The sequence below is a fragment of the Ailuropoda melanoleuca genome, chromosome 7, assembly GCF_002007445.2.
Source record: "Ailuropoda melanoleuca isolate Jingjing chromosome 7, ASM200744v2, whole genome shotgun sequence".
NCBI lineage: Eukaryota > Metazoa > Chordata > Mammalia > Carnivora > Ursidae > Ailuropoda > Ailuropoda melanoleuca.
Genome location: NC_048224.1, coordinates 27,084,698 through 27,104,259, shown reverse-complemented (window position 1 = coordinate 27,104,259; position 19,562 = coordinate 27,084,698). Strand labels below are relative to the sequence as shown.

Here is a 19,562-nt window from a genome sequence, read left to right as displayed (position 1 = left end):
ACAGGACTCCACTTATCTGAAAACCACCTGTCATCGATAATGATCTCAAATTTCCACAAGGATCGGGAAACACAAAAACTGCTTCATGGAGCCAAAATGCATGTGACAAACCCAAGTATGAGACCTCATGCACATTATCCATCAAGGAGCTCCTGACACCCCCGCTTAGAGCTGACTTAGGCTGTCTGAACAGATGATGACCTGACCCCGCCAGTTTAGAGTCAAAGAGAGGATTTCTTCTACGCAAGCAAATGGATCATACTGAGAAGCATCAGCAGACAGATCTAATGAGAGGGAAGAAACAGAAAACTGAAAATGTAGAGTGAATAAAGCCCATAGCCATTCCTGATTAAAAAACAACACAAAACAAAACCTTAAAGCCATGAAAGGGCCTTCCCAAATAATAATATGTTATACTGAGCGCCCAAAAAATCACATTTACGTTCTTTTAAAAAAGAGCAACAGGAAGGATACTCTAGACATTTCTTGTATTTAATATACTAGGGGAAATGTGCACAATAGTGATCAGAGAGGGAAAAACAGTAAGAAGCATAATAAACACAGGAAATGAAAAAGTCCCACTTGTTTTTAAACAGATGATGATAGTACAACTAGAAAATGATCAACAAAGAGGATTGCTGGTGCTAAAAAAGTAAGGTTAATGGAGTTACAGGATAAAAACACAAAACACAGCCTTGAAAAACATTCAATAACTCGTTGAAACAGAATAGTTGAATGTGTATTAGGTACTAGGCTGATACGATACCAAAAGCACCAGTGACAATGAAAACACAGACAAATTGAACTTCACCAAAATTAAAAACTTTTGTGCTTCAAAAGGCACAATTAAGGGCACCTCGAAGGCTCAGTCAGTTGAGCACATGACTCTTGATTTTGGCTCAGGTTCACGAGATCAAGTCCCATATCTGGCTCTGTGTTCAGCACGGAGTCTGCTTGGGATTCTCTCTCTCCCTTTCCCTATGCCCCTCTCCTGGCTTGTGCTTGCACGTGCTCACTCTCTCTCTCTAAAATAAATAAATAATCTTAAAAAATTAAAGGACACAATAAAGTGAAAAAACCCCACAGAATGGGAGAAAACATTTGCTAATCATATTATCTGATAAGGACTTTGCAGCTAGAATATATAAAGAATTCTTATAACACAAAAGAAAAATAACTCAATTAAAAGTGGGCAAACAATGTATGTGGACATTTCTCCAAAGAAGATATACCAACAACCAGTAAGTACATGAGAAGATGCATAACATCATTAGCCATCATGGAAATGCAAATCAAAACCTCAATGAGATACCACTTTCTATTCAATAGGATGGCCCATAAACAGAAAGACAAGTTAAGTGTTGACAAAGATGTGGAGAAAACGGAACCCTGATAGCATCTGGCAGTTCCTCAAAAGACTAAATGTTGAATACCATATGACCCAGCAATGCCTCTCCTATGCATATCCGTAAGAGAAAAGAAAACATATGTCCACACAAACTCGTACACAAATGTTCATAGCAACAATATTCATAATAGCCCCAAAGTGGAAACAGCTCAAATGTACATCAACTGATGAAATGACAAAGAAATATTCCACTCCAGAATGCTATTTGGCAATTAAAAGGAATGAAATACGAATTCATGGCGATAACATGGATGCACTTGAAACACATTCTACTAAGTGAAAGAAGCCAGCCACAAAAAAACACACACTGTGTGACTTCACTTATGGGGTATGTTCAGACAGATCTAATCTGACAGGCAAATCTATAGAGACAAAAAGTGGTTGCCTAGGGCTGAAAGCAGGAGAATTCGGGAAGGAAATGGGGAGCTATTGCCAATATATATGGAGTTTCTTTTTAGGGTGAAAAAACCTTCCAGAATGGATTGTGGTAATGGTTGTCCATCTCATCAGTGCACTAAAAACCAATGAATTGTATGCTTTAAGTGGGTGAATTGTATGGTAAGTAAATTGTATCTCAATAAAGCTGTTGAAAATAAGGTAAATAAGTTCATTTTTTAAATATTTTATTTGTTTGAGAGAGTGAGAGGGAGAGGGAGCACGAGTGGGGGGAGGGGCAGAGGGAAAAAGAGAGAGACAGCAGACTCCCTGCTGAGTGCAAAGCCAGACACTGAGCTTGATCCAGGACCCCGAGATCATGACCTGAGCAGAAGTCCAAAGCTTAACCAACTGAGCCACCCAGGTGCCCCAAGGTAAATCAGTTAAAAAAAATATAATTCGGGGCGGGGAGGGGGGAACTGGTTATAATAAAGATATATGAAGAATGGGCATAAATACATGCAGTAAAATATCCAGATTGCACATGTTCAAAGCAAGTGAACTGACAACTTGCACATGAAGAAATAAAGTTGATAAATAACACGGAAAATGAACAACCTTATTAATTAAAGAAGCACAATGGAAAGGGCTATAGAGTACTCTTACATGTCAAGTAAAGCACCAAATATAAATAAAAATAATAAAGCCCAACATGTGTAGGCCTTGGGATTTAAGGTTAACCATATAAATTGGCTATTCAATCTCTCTAGAAATTAGGGAAATTGCAACATGAATTAAAATTTGATCATTTTCTTTGACCTTCTGTTACCATTCTGACTGCCATTCCTCAAAGTAATAACCTCAAACAAAAAGTAAATTTTTTGTATTAGACCATGAGTTCCTAAAAGACAAGGGTAGTATCTATTTATTCTGTGTTCCCCAGGCCTAGTAAAGTCCCAGAATAGAGTATGAACTCTAAACACCCTGCCTCTTAAATATTCAAAAATATTTATTACAGCTTCATTTAGAATAGTGGAAAAACTCAAAATAACTCAACAGAGGATAAACCAAGCATAGTAAATATCACTCCAAAACTCTTTATCAATGAAGAATCACAAACCTCAGAACTTTAGACATACATGGAAACACAGCTTAGAATACACCTAACCTTTCTGGGCATCCTCTAAACCATAGTTCAGATCCCCTTCCTAAGGGAGAGCTTGGATTATTCTAAAATTCTCTTGAGTGCTGAGTGAAAATCTTTTGCCCACAGGACGCATTTATGCTTATTAGGTGAATACATGAGCAAAATACTGTACACAAGCAAGATACAAAACAGTACTTCAAATGATTGGCAAAGGTGAAAATGTATGCATAACCAGTATAAATAGCAGACAACTTGAATGTAAGTAACAGAGTTCAATATTTGTCATTTTCCTTTGTTTGCTTAATTGGCAATACAGCTCAGCCCTATGACTAATTAGGACCCATCTCTTCCATGTCCCAGAGCTCAGTAAATGGTATCATGAGGACTCCTGGGAGTCTTTCTTGACTTTACCCTGCTCTCATCCCTTCTATCTGATCAGTCACAACACCAAGAGATCTCTAAAGATGTCCATTTCTGTATGCTTGGCTACCATTCCATTTCGGGCTGCCATTACCTGTCCTACAGACAGATTTCTCCAATCGTCTCCAAACTGGTCTCTTCACTTTTCACTTTTGTCTCTCCTGAATGCTTCTGCATCCAGTGCCAGACTGATTTTATAAATGCAACCTTGCTCAGGTGTCTCCCTTGACTGAATGGCCTCATCCAAAATCCCTGATATGGCTTAATACAGCTCCTGCCCACCACTCTAGCCTCGACAACCAAGCCATTCATTCTCTGGATATGCTTGTTCCAGCCAAAGTAGTCTCCTGTGAGTTCCTCAAATATACTGGCCTTTGCACAAGCTCTTCCCTTTACCTAGAATCCTCCCCAGCCCCATAACCCCTGATAAGACACACTCTCCAGAAATTTACCCAATATGCTCAAACCCTTCTCTATCTTCTGGTTTGGGCAGAACTATCTCCTTCTGTTCTGCACAGAACATGCACACCTCTTTTAGAAATATACATAGTATTTACAATGACCAACACGAAGTCTCTTGTCCTCTCTAGACTATACTTAGTGAGGCAAAAACCATGTCTTTTTTGTCCCATGTGTTGAACTCAATGGTAGGCATAAAGTAAGGCTTATTTACATATAGCAAATAAAAGAAAGAAAAGCAAACCATACCACAGGGTTAAAATAGAATTCATTTGGATGCTTTACAAATGGGTAGTCTTCAGTTATCCGACTTTTCCCCTTGGAAGGGTGCGTTCCTCAACAATAGTAGACAAACAAGGCCGCACTCTGTTGACTTATCCCTGCACAGTGTCAGTGGCTTTGACCCAAAGTCTGCATTTGACATTTTTCCCAAAGACCACGTTTCAGCTTTTGTTTGGAAAAGGATTGCTTAAGAACATGACCAAACCGTGGCCTCCTCACAACGAATGTTTAATATTGGATGGGGAGCTGAAGGAAAAGCTCTCCGCAGCAAAATTTCCTCCTCTGAAGCATCTTACAAATATCAGATTGAGCACTGATAATCCAAAAACCTGTGTCTGGTTCATTGTGTAATGGCTTCAAACCACAAATCTGAGATCATTCCGATGATGTTACATTGGAAGAGCATAAGACCTGTGGCCCCACTAGCGGAATTCCTGTCGGATAACTGGATCTAGCCTACAGTGGGACTAGAAAAACAAACACGCTACATTTATCATTCAAGTTGTCTCACGTAGACAAATTCTCTATTTTATAGGACATTTGTTCATACCAAAGTGATCAACACTGAAAAAGAAAAAATACCATATGGAAATAGATTATGCTTCTGCTCTTCTCTGGCTTTTTGTCTGTTCTCTGATATATCAGAAAATATATTTCACTTCTATCCTGTAACAACAAAGAATTCATCTCTGAGTTCCAGCAGGATGTGGAGAAACTATTTTGAATCTATGTTTAAACACTGTATTAGACATTCAGCCTGAATGATTTTGAAAGTTAAAGTCTGGTATAAGCTGGATTTTTAATCTAAAGTTTATTCAAAGAAAGCAGAAATAGAGGGAGCCGTCCCGACCAGAAAGAAATGTAGCATGTGGTCATAATCATAGGACTATGCTTATGACAGTTTCTAGGGACCATGCAATTAAGAGACTGGGAGAATAGTGCTATAGGGCCAAGGCCTGTAGTTGAGAGAAGTAATTATTCTACTATCACTTTAAAAAGGAGATTCAGAAGATGAGGGCAACCTGAAAGTGCAGTGCAGGAGCCTTCCAGCCTGTTCTCAGATCTTCCCAATTTGCCCATAGGTCAAGAAGCAAAATTGATACTTGAAGTGGTCTTTTTCCTTTTTTTAAGATATTGTTTATTCGTTTGCCAGAGAGAGAGAGAGCACAAATGGGGAGGGGCAGGCAGAGGGAGAAGCAGGCTCCCTGCTGAACAAGGAGCCCAATGCAGGACTCGATCCCAGAACCCTGAGCCAAAGGCAGGTGCTCAACCAACTGAGCCACCCCACTGTCCCTGAAGTGGTCTTTCTACATCATTAGGGATATTAGAAAGCCCAAAGAAGGCCATGCCTGTCATTAGGAAATAGTCGTTTTATGGTTGTAGTGAATGAGTACATTCGGAAAACATGGAAAACCAACAGGGAAGGCTCCTGACACGAAGATGCCACGATACTGGTGCACGCGCACACAGGTAGGTGTGTTCCTGCGTCCCGTGTGGACGTGTGTGGGTACGTGCGTGTGTCTGCAACACGTGCATGTGTGTTCATTAGTATTAAGATTCAAGGTAAGCTGAAAGAAATCTTTTTAAGCCCTGAGGATAAAACCAAGCACCAAGCACTAAGCACCAAGCTGCATCAAGCTCTTCATGTTTCTTTAAATCTTGTTCTGTAAAACTAATACTTCTAGATGGAACATAGAGAATTCAGTAAATCTTATGCTGGGTTGTTTTAATAATACAATAACATTATTCTAAAGTTTATATGCAGGAATTGCAGGTAAGGGTAAAAAAAAATAGAAAATTGAACACAAGGGTGTGAAAACACACAGACCAATGCTACAGAATAGTTAGCCTAGAAAGAGATCCAACTTCCAACTCACAGAAAGAGGAATTTCATAGATGATAAAAGAGGGACCATAAATCATTGAAGAAAGGAAAGCTCACTCACAGTCAATGGTGATGCAAATAAATACTTACTGTTTTGGGAAAAATCAAGTTAGATCTTTATCTCATAGTCTAAAATAAACTGCAAATTAAAGACTAAACATAAGCTATTTTTAAGCTATTAAATTAAATAGGAAATTAGTTTAATTAATTATGGGATGAGGATTTTCTAAGCTTAGGAGCAATCAAATAAATCATCAAGAGAATACCATTTAACTACATAAAAGCCTAAACTTTCGCAGGGGGAAAAATGGTATAATTAAGTGGAGAAGTATATTATTTTTTTTATATAAGATGATTTTTATTGTTAAAAATATTGCACTATATGTGCTCATGTGTATATGCCAAGAAATAGAACATTACAGCCTCTCAGATGCTTTCTGTGTTCCTTTCCCACTAAGTCTGTCTTCATTTCTAATTTAAGGATAATATTAAATATGTATCAGTAAATTGCAATATATGATATAAAACATATGTGTGCACTTAAAATAGTAATTATAGGGGCGCCTGGGTGGCTCAGTCGTTAAGCATCTGCCTTCGGCTCAGGGCACGATCCCAGGGTCCTGGGATCGAGCCCCACATCGGGCTCCCTGCTCTGCTGGGAGCCTGCTTCTTCCTCTCCCACTCCCCCTGCTTGTGTTCCCTCTCTCACTGGCTGTCTCTCTCTGTCAAATAAATAAATAAATCTTTAAAAAAATAGTAATTATAAAACATACACTTGTGTAAACACTACGTAACTTAAATAGAACACTTCATGTAATTTCTAAATCTTTAGGATGCCCCTTCTCCAATACATCCCCCAATCTATCAAACCTGTCTTTCTCATGTCATTTCTATGGCTATACAAAGCTAGTAAAAAGACGACAATTTAGTTCAAAGCAAAAACGGTTAAAAATTAGGTTATGATGTAATGTCACTATGTTGCAGCTCATATTAAGTAGATTTTATTGCATTATTTATACAGAAATTCAGAATATGTCACAGTGACCATTTGTGGGGTTAGCTCGCTCTTTCTCTCTTTTTTAAGATTTTATGTATTTATTTGACAGAGAGAGATAGTGAGAAAGAGAGAACAAGCAGGGGGAGCGGCAGGCAGAGGGAGAAGGAGAAGCAGGCTCGATCCCAGGACCCTGGGATCATGACCTGAGTTGAAGGCAGACACTTAATTGACTGAGCTGCCCAGGCACCCGTTTGGGGTTAGCTATTTCCAAAAGACCACTGACACTATACGTGTTATTTTTACGTTGGAATATGAACGTAGATAGTGGGAGAACAGTCATCTTCACCACATCTGGATAGTTTTGCACTCCTATGATTTTAGGTTTCACTAGGTTTGCCCCTACCCGAGCATGCGCATTCATTCTGTGCACCACTGTCTGAATTTCACCAATTGTAATAATAGCCACCCGCTGAAACTTAATTGAAAATTTAAGAAATCAAAGCAATTTTGAAAGTTGACACTCCTCCAGAGAAAAACACCTGTTTTAAGATACATTACAGAGCTCTAACATAACCCCAGGTCCATAAAGGTTATCAATGAATGTTCAGCAATGTTTGGAAATGGAAATGGCTAATTTGACTAATTTGCTCTGAAACAATTCAATTAGAGTCAGAAATAAAGTTTAAATTTTATGGAAAAAATGGCAATCATAGGTAAGGTAAGTACAACTAGGCTGAAATGATTGGGAGCTTTTTAAAGTCTGGAAAAAATAACAGGATTGTTATAAGGTGCATGTAAATTATATGACTGCAGGTGAACTTCTGACTTTCCTTTTTCTGGACTAGAGAAAACATGTTAACGTACTTCTTTCATTTTTTGCCCCGGCTGTCAAATCCAACGTTAGTACTCAAATGTTAAATCCAACATCTAATTGGTTTACAATGTATAGAGCTTCTGTCTTTATTTAAAATTTTCTAGATGTTTTAAAACGTAAATCATCAAAAATTTTCCTTGGAAGAAGGAAGGAAGTAAAATTTAAATACAGTTTTTTAAAGATTTTTTAATTTGAGAGAGAGCACGTGCACGAGAGAGCATGAGCAAGGGGAAGGGACAGAAGGAGAAGCAGGCTCCCCAGGACTCCGGGATCATGACCTGAGCTGAAGGCAGATGCTTAACTGACTGAGCCACCCAGGTGCCCCTAAATATATTTTAATAAATAATTTAATTCCTCATTATGTAAGCCCTTAACCAATAAAAATCTATTGAACACCTACTACATACTATGCACTCTTCCAGGGCTGAAGATACTTTGTGAAACAAGACAGTCATGGTCCTTGGTCTCATATGTGGCAAGTAAGTTGAGAGGAAAAAGGTCGTATAATAACCGGGCAGGGGGGAAGGGGGAGATAGACAATGGATAAGTAATCAATGGATATATTATCATAAGTGTTATGAGGGTTAATTACTCTGAAAGAAACAAAGAGGGGACCCACTCTGCCAAGGAAGCAGGAGGAACAAGATGAGGTTGGGGCCAGATCATAAAGGGGCTTACACGCTGTGGCACAATGACAAGTGAGTCCTTGACCAGTTTGGGGTGTGGAGGGGTGAGTATGTGGGACAGGAGTGGCATGTATTTTGAAAAGTCCACTTCAGCTTCAGGGTGGAGAAGCGATCATGGCAGTGAGGTGGACAGATCTGAGACACGTCTGAAGGTGAACTGATAGGAGGTGTTGATGGGGTGGATGCAGTGCGTGTGTAAGAGAGAAAGGTCAGGATGACTCCCAGGTTTCTTAAGCAGCTGGTGGTTGGTGGTACCATTTACTCCACTCTGAGGAAATTACAATTATTTCCCCCAAACTTAGCTTTTCAGTTCTTGATCATTTTCAAGTAATCTGAGAACCTCAAGAACCCAGCCTGTATCAAGGTTGTGAGATTACAGATGGGAAGCAATTTAAGCAAGGCCAAATGTATCCTAGAAACACAGGAATGAGGGGCGCCTGGGTGGCTCAGTCGTTGGGCGTCTGCCTTCGGCTCAGGGCATGGTCCCGGCATTCTGGGATCGAGCCCCACATCAGGCTCCTCCGCTATGAGCCTGCTTCTTCCTCTCCCACCCCCCCTGCTTGTGTTCCCTCTCTTGCTGGCTGTCTCTCTCTCTGTCAAAAAAATAAATAAAATCTTAGAAAAAAAAAAAGAAAGAAAGAAACCCAGGAATGATGTTTTCCACGCATATTGCCAGGACCCTTTCCCTCTTTTGCTTCTCTCTCTCAAGCACTTGGAAAACAAGACTGTCGAGACACATGGAAAGATGCTCAACATCATTAGCCATCAGGAAAATGCAAATCAAAACCACAGTGAGATTCCACCTCACCCACACTAGGAGGGGCACAACAGAAAAGGGAGATAATAACAAGAATTGGCAAGGACGTGGAGGCATGGCACCCTTGCACACTGCTGGGGCAAATGTAAGATGGTACAGTCACTTTGGAAAACAGTCTGGCAGCTCCTCGAGAGGTTAAACACCCAGTTACCACTTGATCCATCTCTACCACTCCCAAGTACATACCCAAGAGAAATGAAAACATATGTTCAAACAAAAACTTGTACACACATGCTTATAGCAGCATTATTCATAATAGCCCCAAAGTGGAAACAACCCAAGTGTACATTAACTGATGAATGGACAAAGAAAATATTCCATAATGGAATATTATTTGCTAATAAAAATGAAACACTGATACATGCTATAACACGGATGAACCTTGTTCACATAAGGCTCAGTGAAAGAAGCCAGGCACAAAAAGACCACATATTATATGATTCCATTTATGTGAAATATCCAGAATGGGCAAATCTATGGAGACAGAAAGTACATGAGTGGTTGCCTGGGGCTGGGGGAGGGGCAAATACGGAATGACTGGTAATGGGTATGAGATTTCTTTTTGTAGTATTGAAAATGTTCTAAAATTGGATTGTGGTGATTTTTGTACACTCTTGTACATATACTAAATATATACTGAAAATCGCTGAACTATATACTTTTAGTGGGTAAATTTCATGGTATGTAAAATACATCTCAAAAAAGATGTTGGATAAAACAACTTCCTGGGGTACCTGGGTGGGTCAGTTAAGCATCTGCCTTTGGCTCGTGTCATGCGTGATTCCAGCGTCCTGGGATCGAGTCCCACACTGGGGGGCTCCCTGGGAGCCTGCTTCTCCCTCTGCCCCTCCCTCCCCCCTCTCTCTGCTCCTGCTCTCTCTCAAATAAATAAAATCTTCAAAAAAAAAAAAAACTTCCTATAGGACAATGTCACCTTTTATTTACATTATGAGAAAAGCAGGATGTTAGAGAGTACCAATGTCAAATATCTAGGCACCATCAAGTTAAAGTTTTACGGATCTCTTTTCCGTAGGAAATCGCAGAGGCTTAAATGTGCTAAAATGCACTGTGTGCAAAATGCAAGCAGAGGTGGGTGGGAATGGGGTACGGGCTGCATTACTTCCAAACCTTTAGTGGAGCAGCATTACACGGGACTAGGTTTTGCAAAACCCACTTTAAGAAACAATGTACCTAGCAGTTTTCCCACTCACCATCAAGTACTACTTGACCACTTCCACTCAATCTCCCAGGACACAATCAGCTCTGGGTTATAGAGACAAGGCCAATACTTGCCCTGCTCTCAGAGCTTACTGCCCAGACGGAGAAAAAGAGATGTGCTCAAATAAGTTGAACACACCAGGAGGAACGTAGTGCTGATGTCGATCAAATGCTTGGGGTCCCACGGGAATGGTTAGGTCTAACTGTGGGCTGGGGAACACTTCCTAGAAGACTGAGCATTTCAGCCAGACCTCGAGCTGTGGGTGGGTTCTGTATGCATGAAGTTGGAAGGAAGGGATCTGGCACAGGAGCCCTGGCCTGAGGGGTGAAAGGAGCAAAGGGGGTGCCTGGAGTAGGGGAACAATGAATAGTTCCTTTTAGCTGGCGGGTGATGTGAAGGAAGAAAAGCAGTAAGACAAACAGCTGTAAAGGACTGTAGGTCAATCATAGAGAGCCTTGAATGCCAAACCAAAAATGCTCATCTTCTAAAAACTAGGGACCCATCAGCGATTTCTGAGCAGGGGGTGGGGACGATCTTAAACAAGTCACTCGGTGAGCCTCAGGTGTTTCAGTTGTAACGTAGGGCTAATTCTAGCAGCCTAACCTCACCGCAGCCTGTGAGGGTCCCAGGCCCACCCTTGGCTCAGGGTGGCCCAGTCCTGAGCAAGGTTTATATGCTCAGCAGCACAACAGCTGTTTCCAGTTCCTTTGGAAGAATGTGTGTCTCAGAAACACCTGACACGTGATATTTCATCTCTGTGGCAGGGCCAGATGGGAAATCTGAGATGGAAAATGAACGCTTCGAAACAGAACATATTTTAAGTTCTCCTGTAGCAGTCAAATCAGATCTGTATTTGATTTCATTTTATTTTGTTTAGAATGAAATAGGGACTGCAAGGAAGGAACAGCTGCTGGAAACAAAGACAGGGAAAGAGTATAAACAGATCGCCTGACCTTCACATCAAATACTAAGACAAGGGGTGTGTGTGTGAGAGAGAGACAGAGCATGTGTGAGTGTGCGTTCACGAGGGCAGGCGTGTATATTCCAGACAGTAGGCGCACATGTGAGTGTGGATGAGTACGCCTGCGTGGATAAGTCCATTTGTGTGCGAGTGTTTGTAAATGTGGATATGAGTTTGGTGTGAGCGTACGTTGTGGGTGTAGGTGGAGAGACACAGAGGGAAGAGTTGGAAGGAGGACAGACAGCAAGGCACTCCAGCAAAATCGCTGATATGTTGATGCCTCCCCTACCATATGGTGTAAGAACAAAGCAAACTGGAAACAGAGATCCCTGGGTGCTGCCAAGACTGGCAAAACCTCTTCCCACAGGGACACCAGATCCTGACAAGCAGAAATCTCTGCTAGCCCAGGAGCCTTACCGGGCCGAGCTGTCCCGTGAACGTCGTAGCCATCTTGCCACCATTTGTTCTATTCTGTGCGCTTTCCGTGTCTGGAATAAACTGGTCTCCACCTCTTCCATCTACCTAAAAGGAAAGAGAGTTTCCTTAAGAAGCTAACCAAAATATTTGGAAGAGGATTCTGACAAATCACTGTGATATTTCCTGTATTTGCCCATTTAATGACATGCTGATCAAATAACCAGGGCTCTCTTTCTTTGAAATTAACATAAACAGGTCCTCAATCTGCCTGGAGTGAACAACTTTAGAGCAGCCCTCTGCCTAAGGAGTCCACGGTCTTGTGGGAAACAGATTAGCAATCTTAAAGAGTTAAACATAAGGATTAGGGAATAAAATAGAGAAGGTTTCTCAAACTGTGACTGTGACCCATGGTAAGAGACACCCCTTACAGCATGATACAGCCTGCTGCCCCCAACCGTGCGTTTGTCCCTGGACAGCACAACTCAGTTCTGCCTACACTGGGAGCTCCATGGACATGGAAGCATTCTAATCACACTGTGCCTATTCTTCTGATTGCTGCTTCTTTTGTTCAATACTTTGAATTTTTGAATAGGTAATTCATTTGTATAATTCAAACCCTAGACTATACAAAAAAAGATACATATATTACTGTATTGTGCACTTAAAGACTCTTTAAGAGGACGGATCTCCTGTTAGGTGTGTTCTTGCCAAAATAATAATTTTAAAAAGATAGTCAAAAATCCCCCTTCTATGCTGCCTCTATCCAGCCAGTTCCCACACTCATTCATAATCACTGCTCTCCTTTTTCTTTCCGAGTTTCTTTAGGTCTATATAAGCAAGTATAAATAAAGATTTTATACGTTCTCCTCTTAACACAAAGGATAGTACATTATATACCTTGTTCTGCACTGTGCTTTCTTCTCCTTAAACTATATATCCTTGGTATCTTTCCACATCAGTACATAGAATGTTTCTTCATTCTTTTTTTTTTTTTTAAGATTTTATTTATTTATTTGACAGAGACAGCCAGCGAGAGAGGGAACACAAGCAGGGGGAGTGGGAGAGGAAGAAGCAGGCTCCCATCGCAGGAGCCTGATGTGGGGCTCGATCCCAGAACGCTGGGATCACGCCCTGAGCCAAAGGCAGACGCTTAATGACTGCGCCACCCAGGCGCCCCTCTTCATTCTTTTTGACAACCCCTCAGTATTACACTGTATGAATGTACTGTAATTTAAAAAGTAGCTCTCTCTTGATAGACATTTGGATTACTGCCAATCTTTTGCTATTATAAATAATGCTGCAATGAATTATGTTTCACATATATCATTTCTGCATGTATGCAATTACATATCTGGATAAGTTCCCAAATTGAATTGCTAGGTCAAAAGTTATAAGTATTTATGCTTTGAGAGATACTGTCAGGTTACCAAGAAAACAATACATGTGCTTGAGATTAAAGTCTCATAAAACAGTATATATTTCTCTGTTCTTGTTCATTTCCTTTTTATTTTATTTTAAAGATTTTATTTATTTATTTGACAGAGATAGAGACAGCCAGTGAGAGAGGGAACACAAGCATGGGGAGTGGGAGAGGAAGAAGCAGGCTCACAGTGGAGGAGCCTGATGTGGGGCTCGATCCCATAACGCCGGGATCACGCCCTGACCCGAAGGCAGACGCCCAACCGCTGTGCCACCCAGGCACCCCCATTTCACTTTTTAAAATACTGGTCTCAATTCACCGAACTAATTTCATAACCCAATAAATAACCACACAACATGATATGACATTGGGAAATAACTATGGATACAAAGAAAATAAAAATGAATTATAAGACATTATGTTGCTTAACACTACACAAATAAATTTTAAAACCTTGATGACACAAATGGTTGTCAAGGAAAATATAAATAAGATGACCCTGTAAGACAGAGAAATTCTAGAAAGACAATTACAAGGGAAAGTTGATAAAGAAAAAAGTTCTGGGCATGGACAGATTCAAAGGTGAATTCTTACAAATCTATAAGATGAACCTTGCTCTGATCACTCTTTTAAAAAATTTTAAATATAAACTTTTATTTTGGAATAATTTTAGATGAATAAAGCAGTTGCAGAGATAATACAGGAAGTTCCCATATATCCTTCATTCAGCTTTCCCTAACGTTAACATCTCACCTAATTTTTGTATCCTTGTCAAAATTAACACTGGTCCAATAATATTAACTAAACTCTAAACTGTATTCAGATTTCACCAGTTTTTCCACTAATGTTCCTTTTCTGTTCCAGGATCCAATCCTGGATACCATGTTACCGTAACCACCTTAGTTTATTTTTCCCCAAATTTCCCCCAAATGCTGTTTTAGCTGTTTTAGGGTTCAAGGAAGGAAAGCTCCCAAAATCTTTTTGAGCAGCCAGTATAACATTGATACCAATTCTGATAAAAACAGTGCAATAAAGTAAAAATACAACCTCTCTCTTGTGAATATCAAAGTAAATGAATAAAATGTTAGCAAATAGAATCTATCAACAATCAGCAGACTAATAGTGGGATGTACCCACGAGTGTACTAGCCAGGGTATAAAAAAATGAAAGCAGGACACCCAACCTGACCACTTTGAACATGGGAGATTTACACTTCTCAGTTAAATGGCAGCCAAATACAAATTCATGGACAAAAAACAGGCTGCAACCAAAAATACATTCTATTTAGATCAAGGGATGTGTCAGTCTAGCTTTCTTCTACAGTAGGAACATCAGACCTGAACACTGTCTTCAGTTCTAGGCAGCTTGCTTTTTTTAATTATAAAAGAGACAGATTTCTGGTTAAACATGGTGAATTCAAACTATGTCTTAATCTCTTCTCTTTCCCAAGCCTTATTAATCACAGCAAAGGACTATAAAGGGTATTAAACCCATAGAATACAAGAAACAAAAGAGAAGACAATAGATGAGAGAGGTAGAAAATGTTGGGAAGATAGAAACCATTTGAAGGAGAGATAACTGAACAGAGCAAAAGAAACAGAAACCTATGTGCTTTCAGAGAGGGATTCTGATGAAAAATGAGCTTATTTTCACCAAGATGGTTCAAGAATTAGAGGCAACAGGTATGGGAGAAAGCAGGGATGAAGCATAGGGCTGGAAATATGGAAATAGATTTCTATAAGCAGCAATTTTATTCACAGGCCCCAGCCCATGCTACTTGCCCACCTAGATAATGACCCCTTCTCCACCTTACTAGAGACAAGAGGCTTATTCTCTGGAGAAATCAAACCAGAGAGGCTCCAGACTTAGGAAGACCAGGCACAATAGAGACTACAGGATTGAAAGTAGAAGGATTAAATAAAACTTTTCTTACTGAATGACAAGACCTTCAGTCTCTTCCTTTGCCCAGTTCCCAAAATACTGGCAGCTTTATCCCAAGCAAAAGACTAGAGAATCCTTTTTTGAAGAACTGAAAAGAATCACGGAAAATTTCTTCAGATATTGATACTTCTGGCAACTTGCTGCCTGATCATGATGTATTGAAATCTGTTATTCAGTGAGCCCCACACATCATACAAAGTTTCTAACATATGAATGGATATTTGAGAAAAGCCGACATTATGAAAAACATATCAAACAGAAGAACTCAGAAGAAACAGATAATGCAAGAAACACAAGAAAAATTATAGATCCTTAAAAAAATACTACATCCATGAAACGAGAAGAGGATTTTCTTTAAAAAAGAGACCAGAGAATGAAAACACTTGAACATTAAAAATAAGATAGCCAGAATTTAAACATTCAATGAAAAGGTTGAGAATGAGCAACCAAAAGCCAAAGACAGGGAAAACAGAGAAGCTTAGAAATGTATAGTATCAATCCAGGAAATCCAATAGTCATCTAATAGGAATCCCAGAAGGAGAGAACAAAGGAAATGGAGGTAAGGAAATTATAAAATAATTCAATAAAATTTCCCTGAAAAACCTAAGTTACCAGATCAAGAATATCTACTAACTGCCCGGCATAATAAGTGAAGAAAGACCCACAACAAGAAATAACACTGTAAAATTTCAGAAACTAAAAGCAGAGAATATCTTCAAAACTTTCAGAGGAAAAAATAAATTGCATACAAACAATTGAGAATAAAAATGGCATTAGACTTCTTGGTAACAATGGAACCTTGAAGACATTGAAGCCATGCCTTCAAAAATTACTTCAATTTAGGGGTGCCTGGGTGGCTCAGTCAGTTAAGCATCTGCCTTCAGCTCAGGTCATGATCCCAGGGTTCTGGGATGGAGCTCCATGTCAGGCTCTCTGCTTAGCAGAGAGCCTGCTTCTTCCTCTCCTTCTGCCAGCCACTCCCCCTGCTTGTGCACACTCTCTCTGTCAAACAAAAAAATAAAATCTTTTTAAAATAAAAAAATTACTTCAATTTAGAATTCTATACCCAACCAAACTACCAATTAAATAGTAGAGATGTTTTGAGATGTTCACATCTCAAAAAATTTGCCTTTCATACACCCTTTCTCAGGATGCTCATAGAGGACATGCTCCAACAAAACAAGGAAGTAAATAAATAAAGACGAAATGGGATCCAGGAAATTGGGGATGATACAGACGAGAGGCAAAGGGAACACCCAAGATGACTATGAAGGGATGTACTATGGTAACACCTGTACATGAGACCTCGAGAGCAACTTTATAGACTGGTGCACGAAGACTGAGGTCTTAGGGGAAAAAAACATGAATACAGATCATCTTAAGGGTTTCTGCAGAAAAATTCACTGAAAGGCTGTCAGAGAGTATATGAAAAGAATTAGCAAAAAGCACATGGAAAACTAAAGAAATCAAAAACAGGGAATTATAAAAACAAAATGTACAATAAAGGAAACCAAATTTTATTTATTTACTTATTTATTTTGAGAAAGAGAGAGAGAGGATGCATGAGTGGGGGGAGAGGCAGAGGGAGAGGGAGAAAGAGAATCTCAAACAGACTCCCCACTGAGCACAGAGCTTGACACAGTGCTCGATCTATGACCCTGAGATATGACCTGAACCAAAGTCAAGAGTTGGACACTCCACCAAGTCACCCAAGTGCCCAAGGAAACCAAATTTTAGCTCATCACTTGTCTCAGAAATGAACAATATTTATAACATCATAATACTGTAAACACTGAAGAATGATTTCTCAAAAACAGCAGATATGATTTGGCGAGGATATGGTGAAGGGAAGTTAGTGTAGTCGTATAAGAGCTAAGTCCTCACCCACCGTAATAAATAATGTCTAAAATTCATAAATTAGGAAATAGTAATAGATCTCAGAAATCTCAGAAATATGGAGGGAAAAATCAGAGGATACAGCTAGAAGAGCTGAAAGAGGTTCCCTCTAAGAAATGAAATTAGATGCTAAGGGGAAGTGGGGCAGGGACTGTTGATTTCTATTAGAAGAATTTAGTACTATTTTATTTTTTTATCTATTTAGCTATAATTATTTTAGCTCAATTTTAAAAATTGAACTTATGCTTATAGTAAAACACATAGAAAAAATATAATGAAAATAAAATCACCTATAGTCATACCTCCCAGTTATCAACTGCTAATTTTTCATTTTTCTATGCTTATAGATGTTACATATTTTTATTCAAATGAGATATAATTTTCCCATTCAATAGTTCATGAATATCATTCCATATTAATATTTAAGTATTTACATCATCATTTGAAATTGTTATATAGTGTTATTTTCTTTGGCCATATCATAATTTATTCAGTAAATCTATCCTTGGACATTTGTGCTGTTCCCAATTTTTCAGTATTATAAAAGCTTTACAATGAACATCCTTATTCATGGTAAATGGCTACTTCCCAGATATTTTCTTGGGAAAAATTCTTCAAAGTGAAATTAATGAATTTAAGCATGTGTCATTTTTAAGAATTTGGATGTGTATTGTCAAATTGCTTCCAAGAAGGTAGCAGTTTTCACTCCCTGCCAGACTTTGTGAACACTGAATATAAACATTTAAAAAAATATTTGCTGACAGGATGGAAAGTAGCATCTAATTATTGGTTGAAATATGTTTTTCTGGAAAAATACAGAAAAAAGTAAATGTAACACAATTCCATCACGTTAAAAATTATATAAAGTATCTGGTGGCTATTTACACCAACTTTGCCCTAAATTTATACCCATCTGTATTGCATATATTAAAATAGATAGTCCACAGAAATAGAATTATTCTATACTCAGTAGTCTACATTTTTTAACCTGCGAATATATCATGGACATCTTTTTATATCAGAGCCTATTATAGTTTTTATGTGAAGTTTTTTGATTACTAAGTACATCTGAACATTTTTCATGAGCTGTGGTCACCTATATTTCTTTTTTTGTTAATTTCCTGTTTCTATTTTTTCCTTATTTTTCTACTGAAATGTTTGCCTTCTTGTTATTGTAAAAAGCTCTCTTATTATAAGGATTATTTAATGTCCCTTTGCCAAGGACACAAAATCACATCATTATTTCTGTGAGACTTACCATGGAGGGTCAAGAATGCAGGTTCTAGTGTTCTGACAACACAGAGAGACTAATCACAAAGGATAGAAAGATAAACGTCCAGCAAGGCCCACAGGATATTGTTTTCAAATATTTATTGCCTCAGTCAGGCCCTTGACAGGAGTGAGTCAAGTGACAATTTTAGGATATGGATATTAACTTTGTCTTCTGAGCATAACGCTTCCAGCACCTTCCTATAAAGGTCTAGGATGGTAAGAAGACTTAAAACCAAGTCATATGAAGACTCCTTGAAAAAAAAAATCAGAGAATATTCATCTGATGAAGATCTGAAGGAGGCCTATATGATCCTGGTTCACAAAACACCAAAAGGCCACCACGTGAAAGAGACAGATTTCACATGATTCTGAGGTGCAGAGCCAGGATTAATGGGGGAATGATACAGAGCGGGAGACCCTAGCTCAGGCTAAGGCTAGACCTTTCTAATGTTCCTAGTGATCTGAGGATGGAATGAGTTTGCTCCAGAATTAGCAAGATCCTGGTCAGTGAAGGTAGTTGAGTAGAGACTAAATAACTGCATGGATGTAGGAGGGACAGTGCAATGGAATATACAGACTTGATGACTTCTGTGGCTCCTTCCACCCACAGCCCGAGGTCTCTAACTAGACCTAGATACCAGGCAAGATGATATTTGTTGTGCTCCATCTTGAAATTCAAAGGCCCACATCACCTGGACATCCTGAAGTAGCCACAGCACTAGAAGATACAAAATCTCTTACGTCTCTGCTGCTTTAGTCTCCAAAGGACTGTAGAGATGTCAGGGATCTCAGATATATCCAAAAGGACATATCCAAAAGCTTTTCCATTCCTTTTTTTTTTTAAAGATCTTATTTATTTTATTTTTGAGAGTGAGAGCAAGAGAGAGACAGCACGAGTGGGGGGAGGGGCAGAGGGAAAAGCAGGTTCCCCGCTGAGCAGGGAGCTCAATGTGGAACTCGATCCCAGGACGTTGGGATCATGACCAAAGCCGAAGGCAGATGCTTAACCTACTGAGCCATCCAGGTGCCCTTTTCCATTCCTTTTGAAGGTCCTGAAACTGCAATGGTTACCTACAAGGAACTGTTA

General features: G+C 39.3%; 1 protein-coding gene across 3 annotated transcripts in view; it reads right to left on the bottom strand.

Annotated features, from left to right (window-relative positions):
- FRMPD1 (FERM and PDZ domain containing 1) overlaps positions 1 to 19,562 on the bottom strand; it is a 149,824-nt gene that overhangs the window by 41,216 nt on the left and 89,046 nt on the right. For 2 of the 3 annotated variants that reach the window (XM_019794905.2, XM_002914940.4), the window contains exon 2: positions 11,947 to 12,047. In XM_019794905.2, coding sequence (XP_019650464.2) covers positions 11,947 to 12,047 — 101 coding nt within the window. Of the gene's footprint in view, positions 1 to 11,946; positions 12,052 to 19,562 lie in introns of all 3 variants that reach the window. The other variant, XM_019794906.2, reaches the window with a different exon arrangement.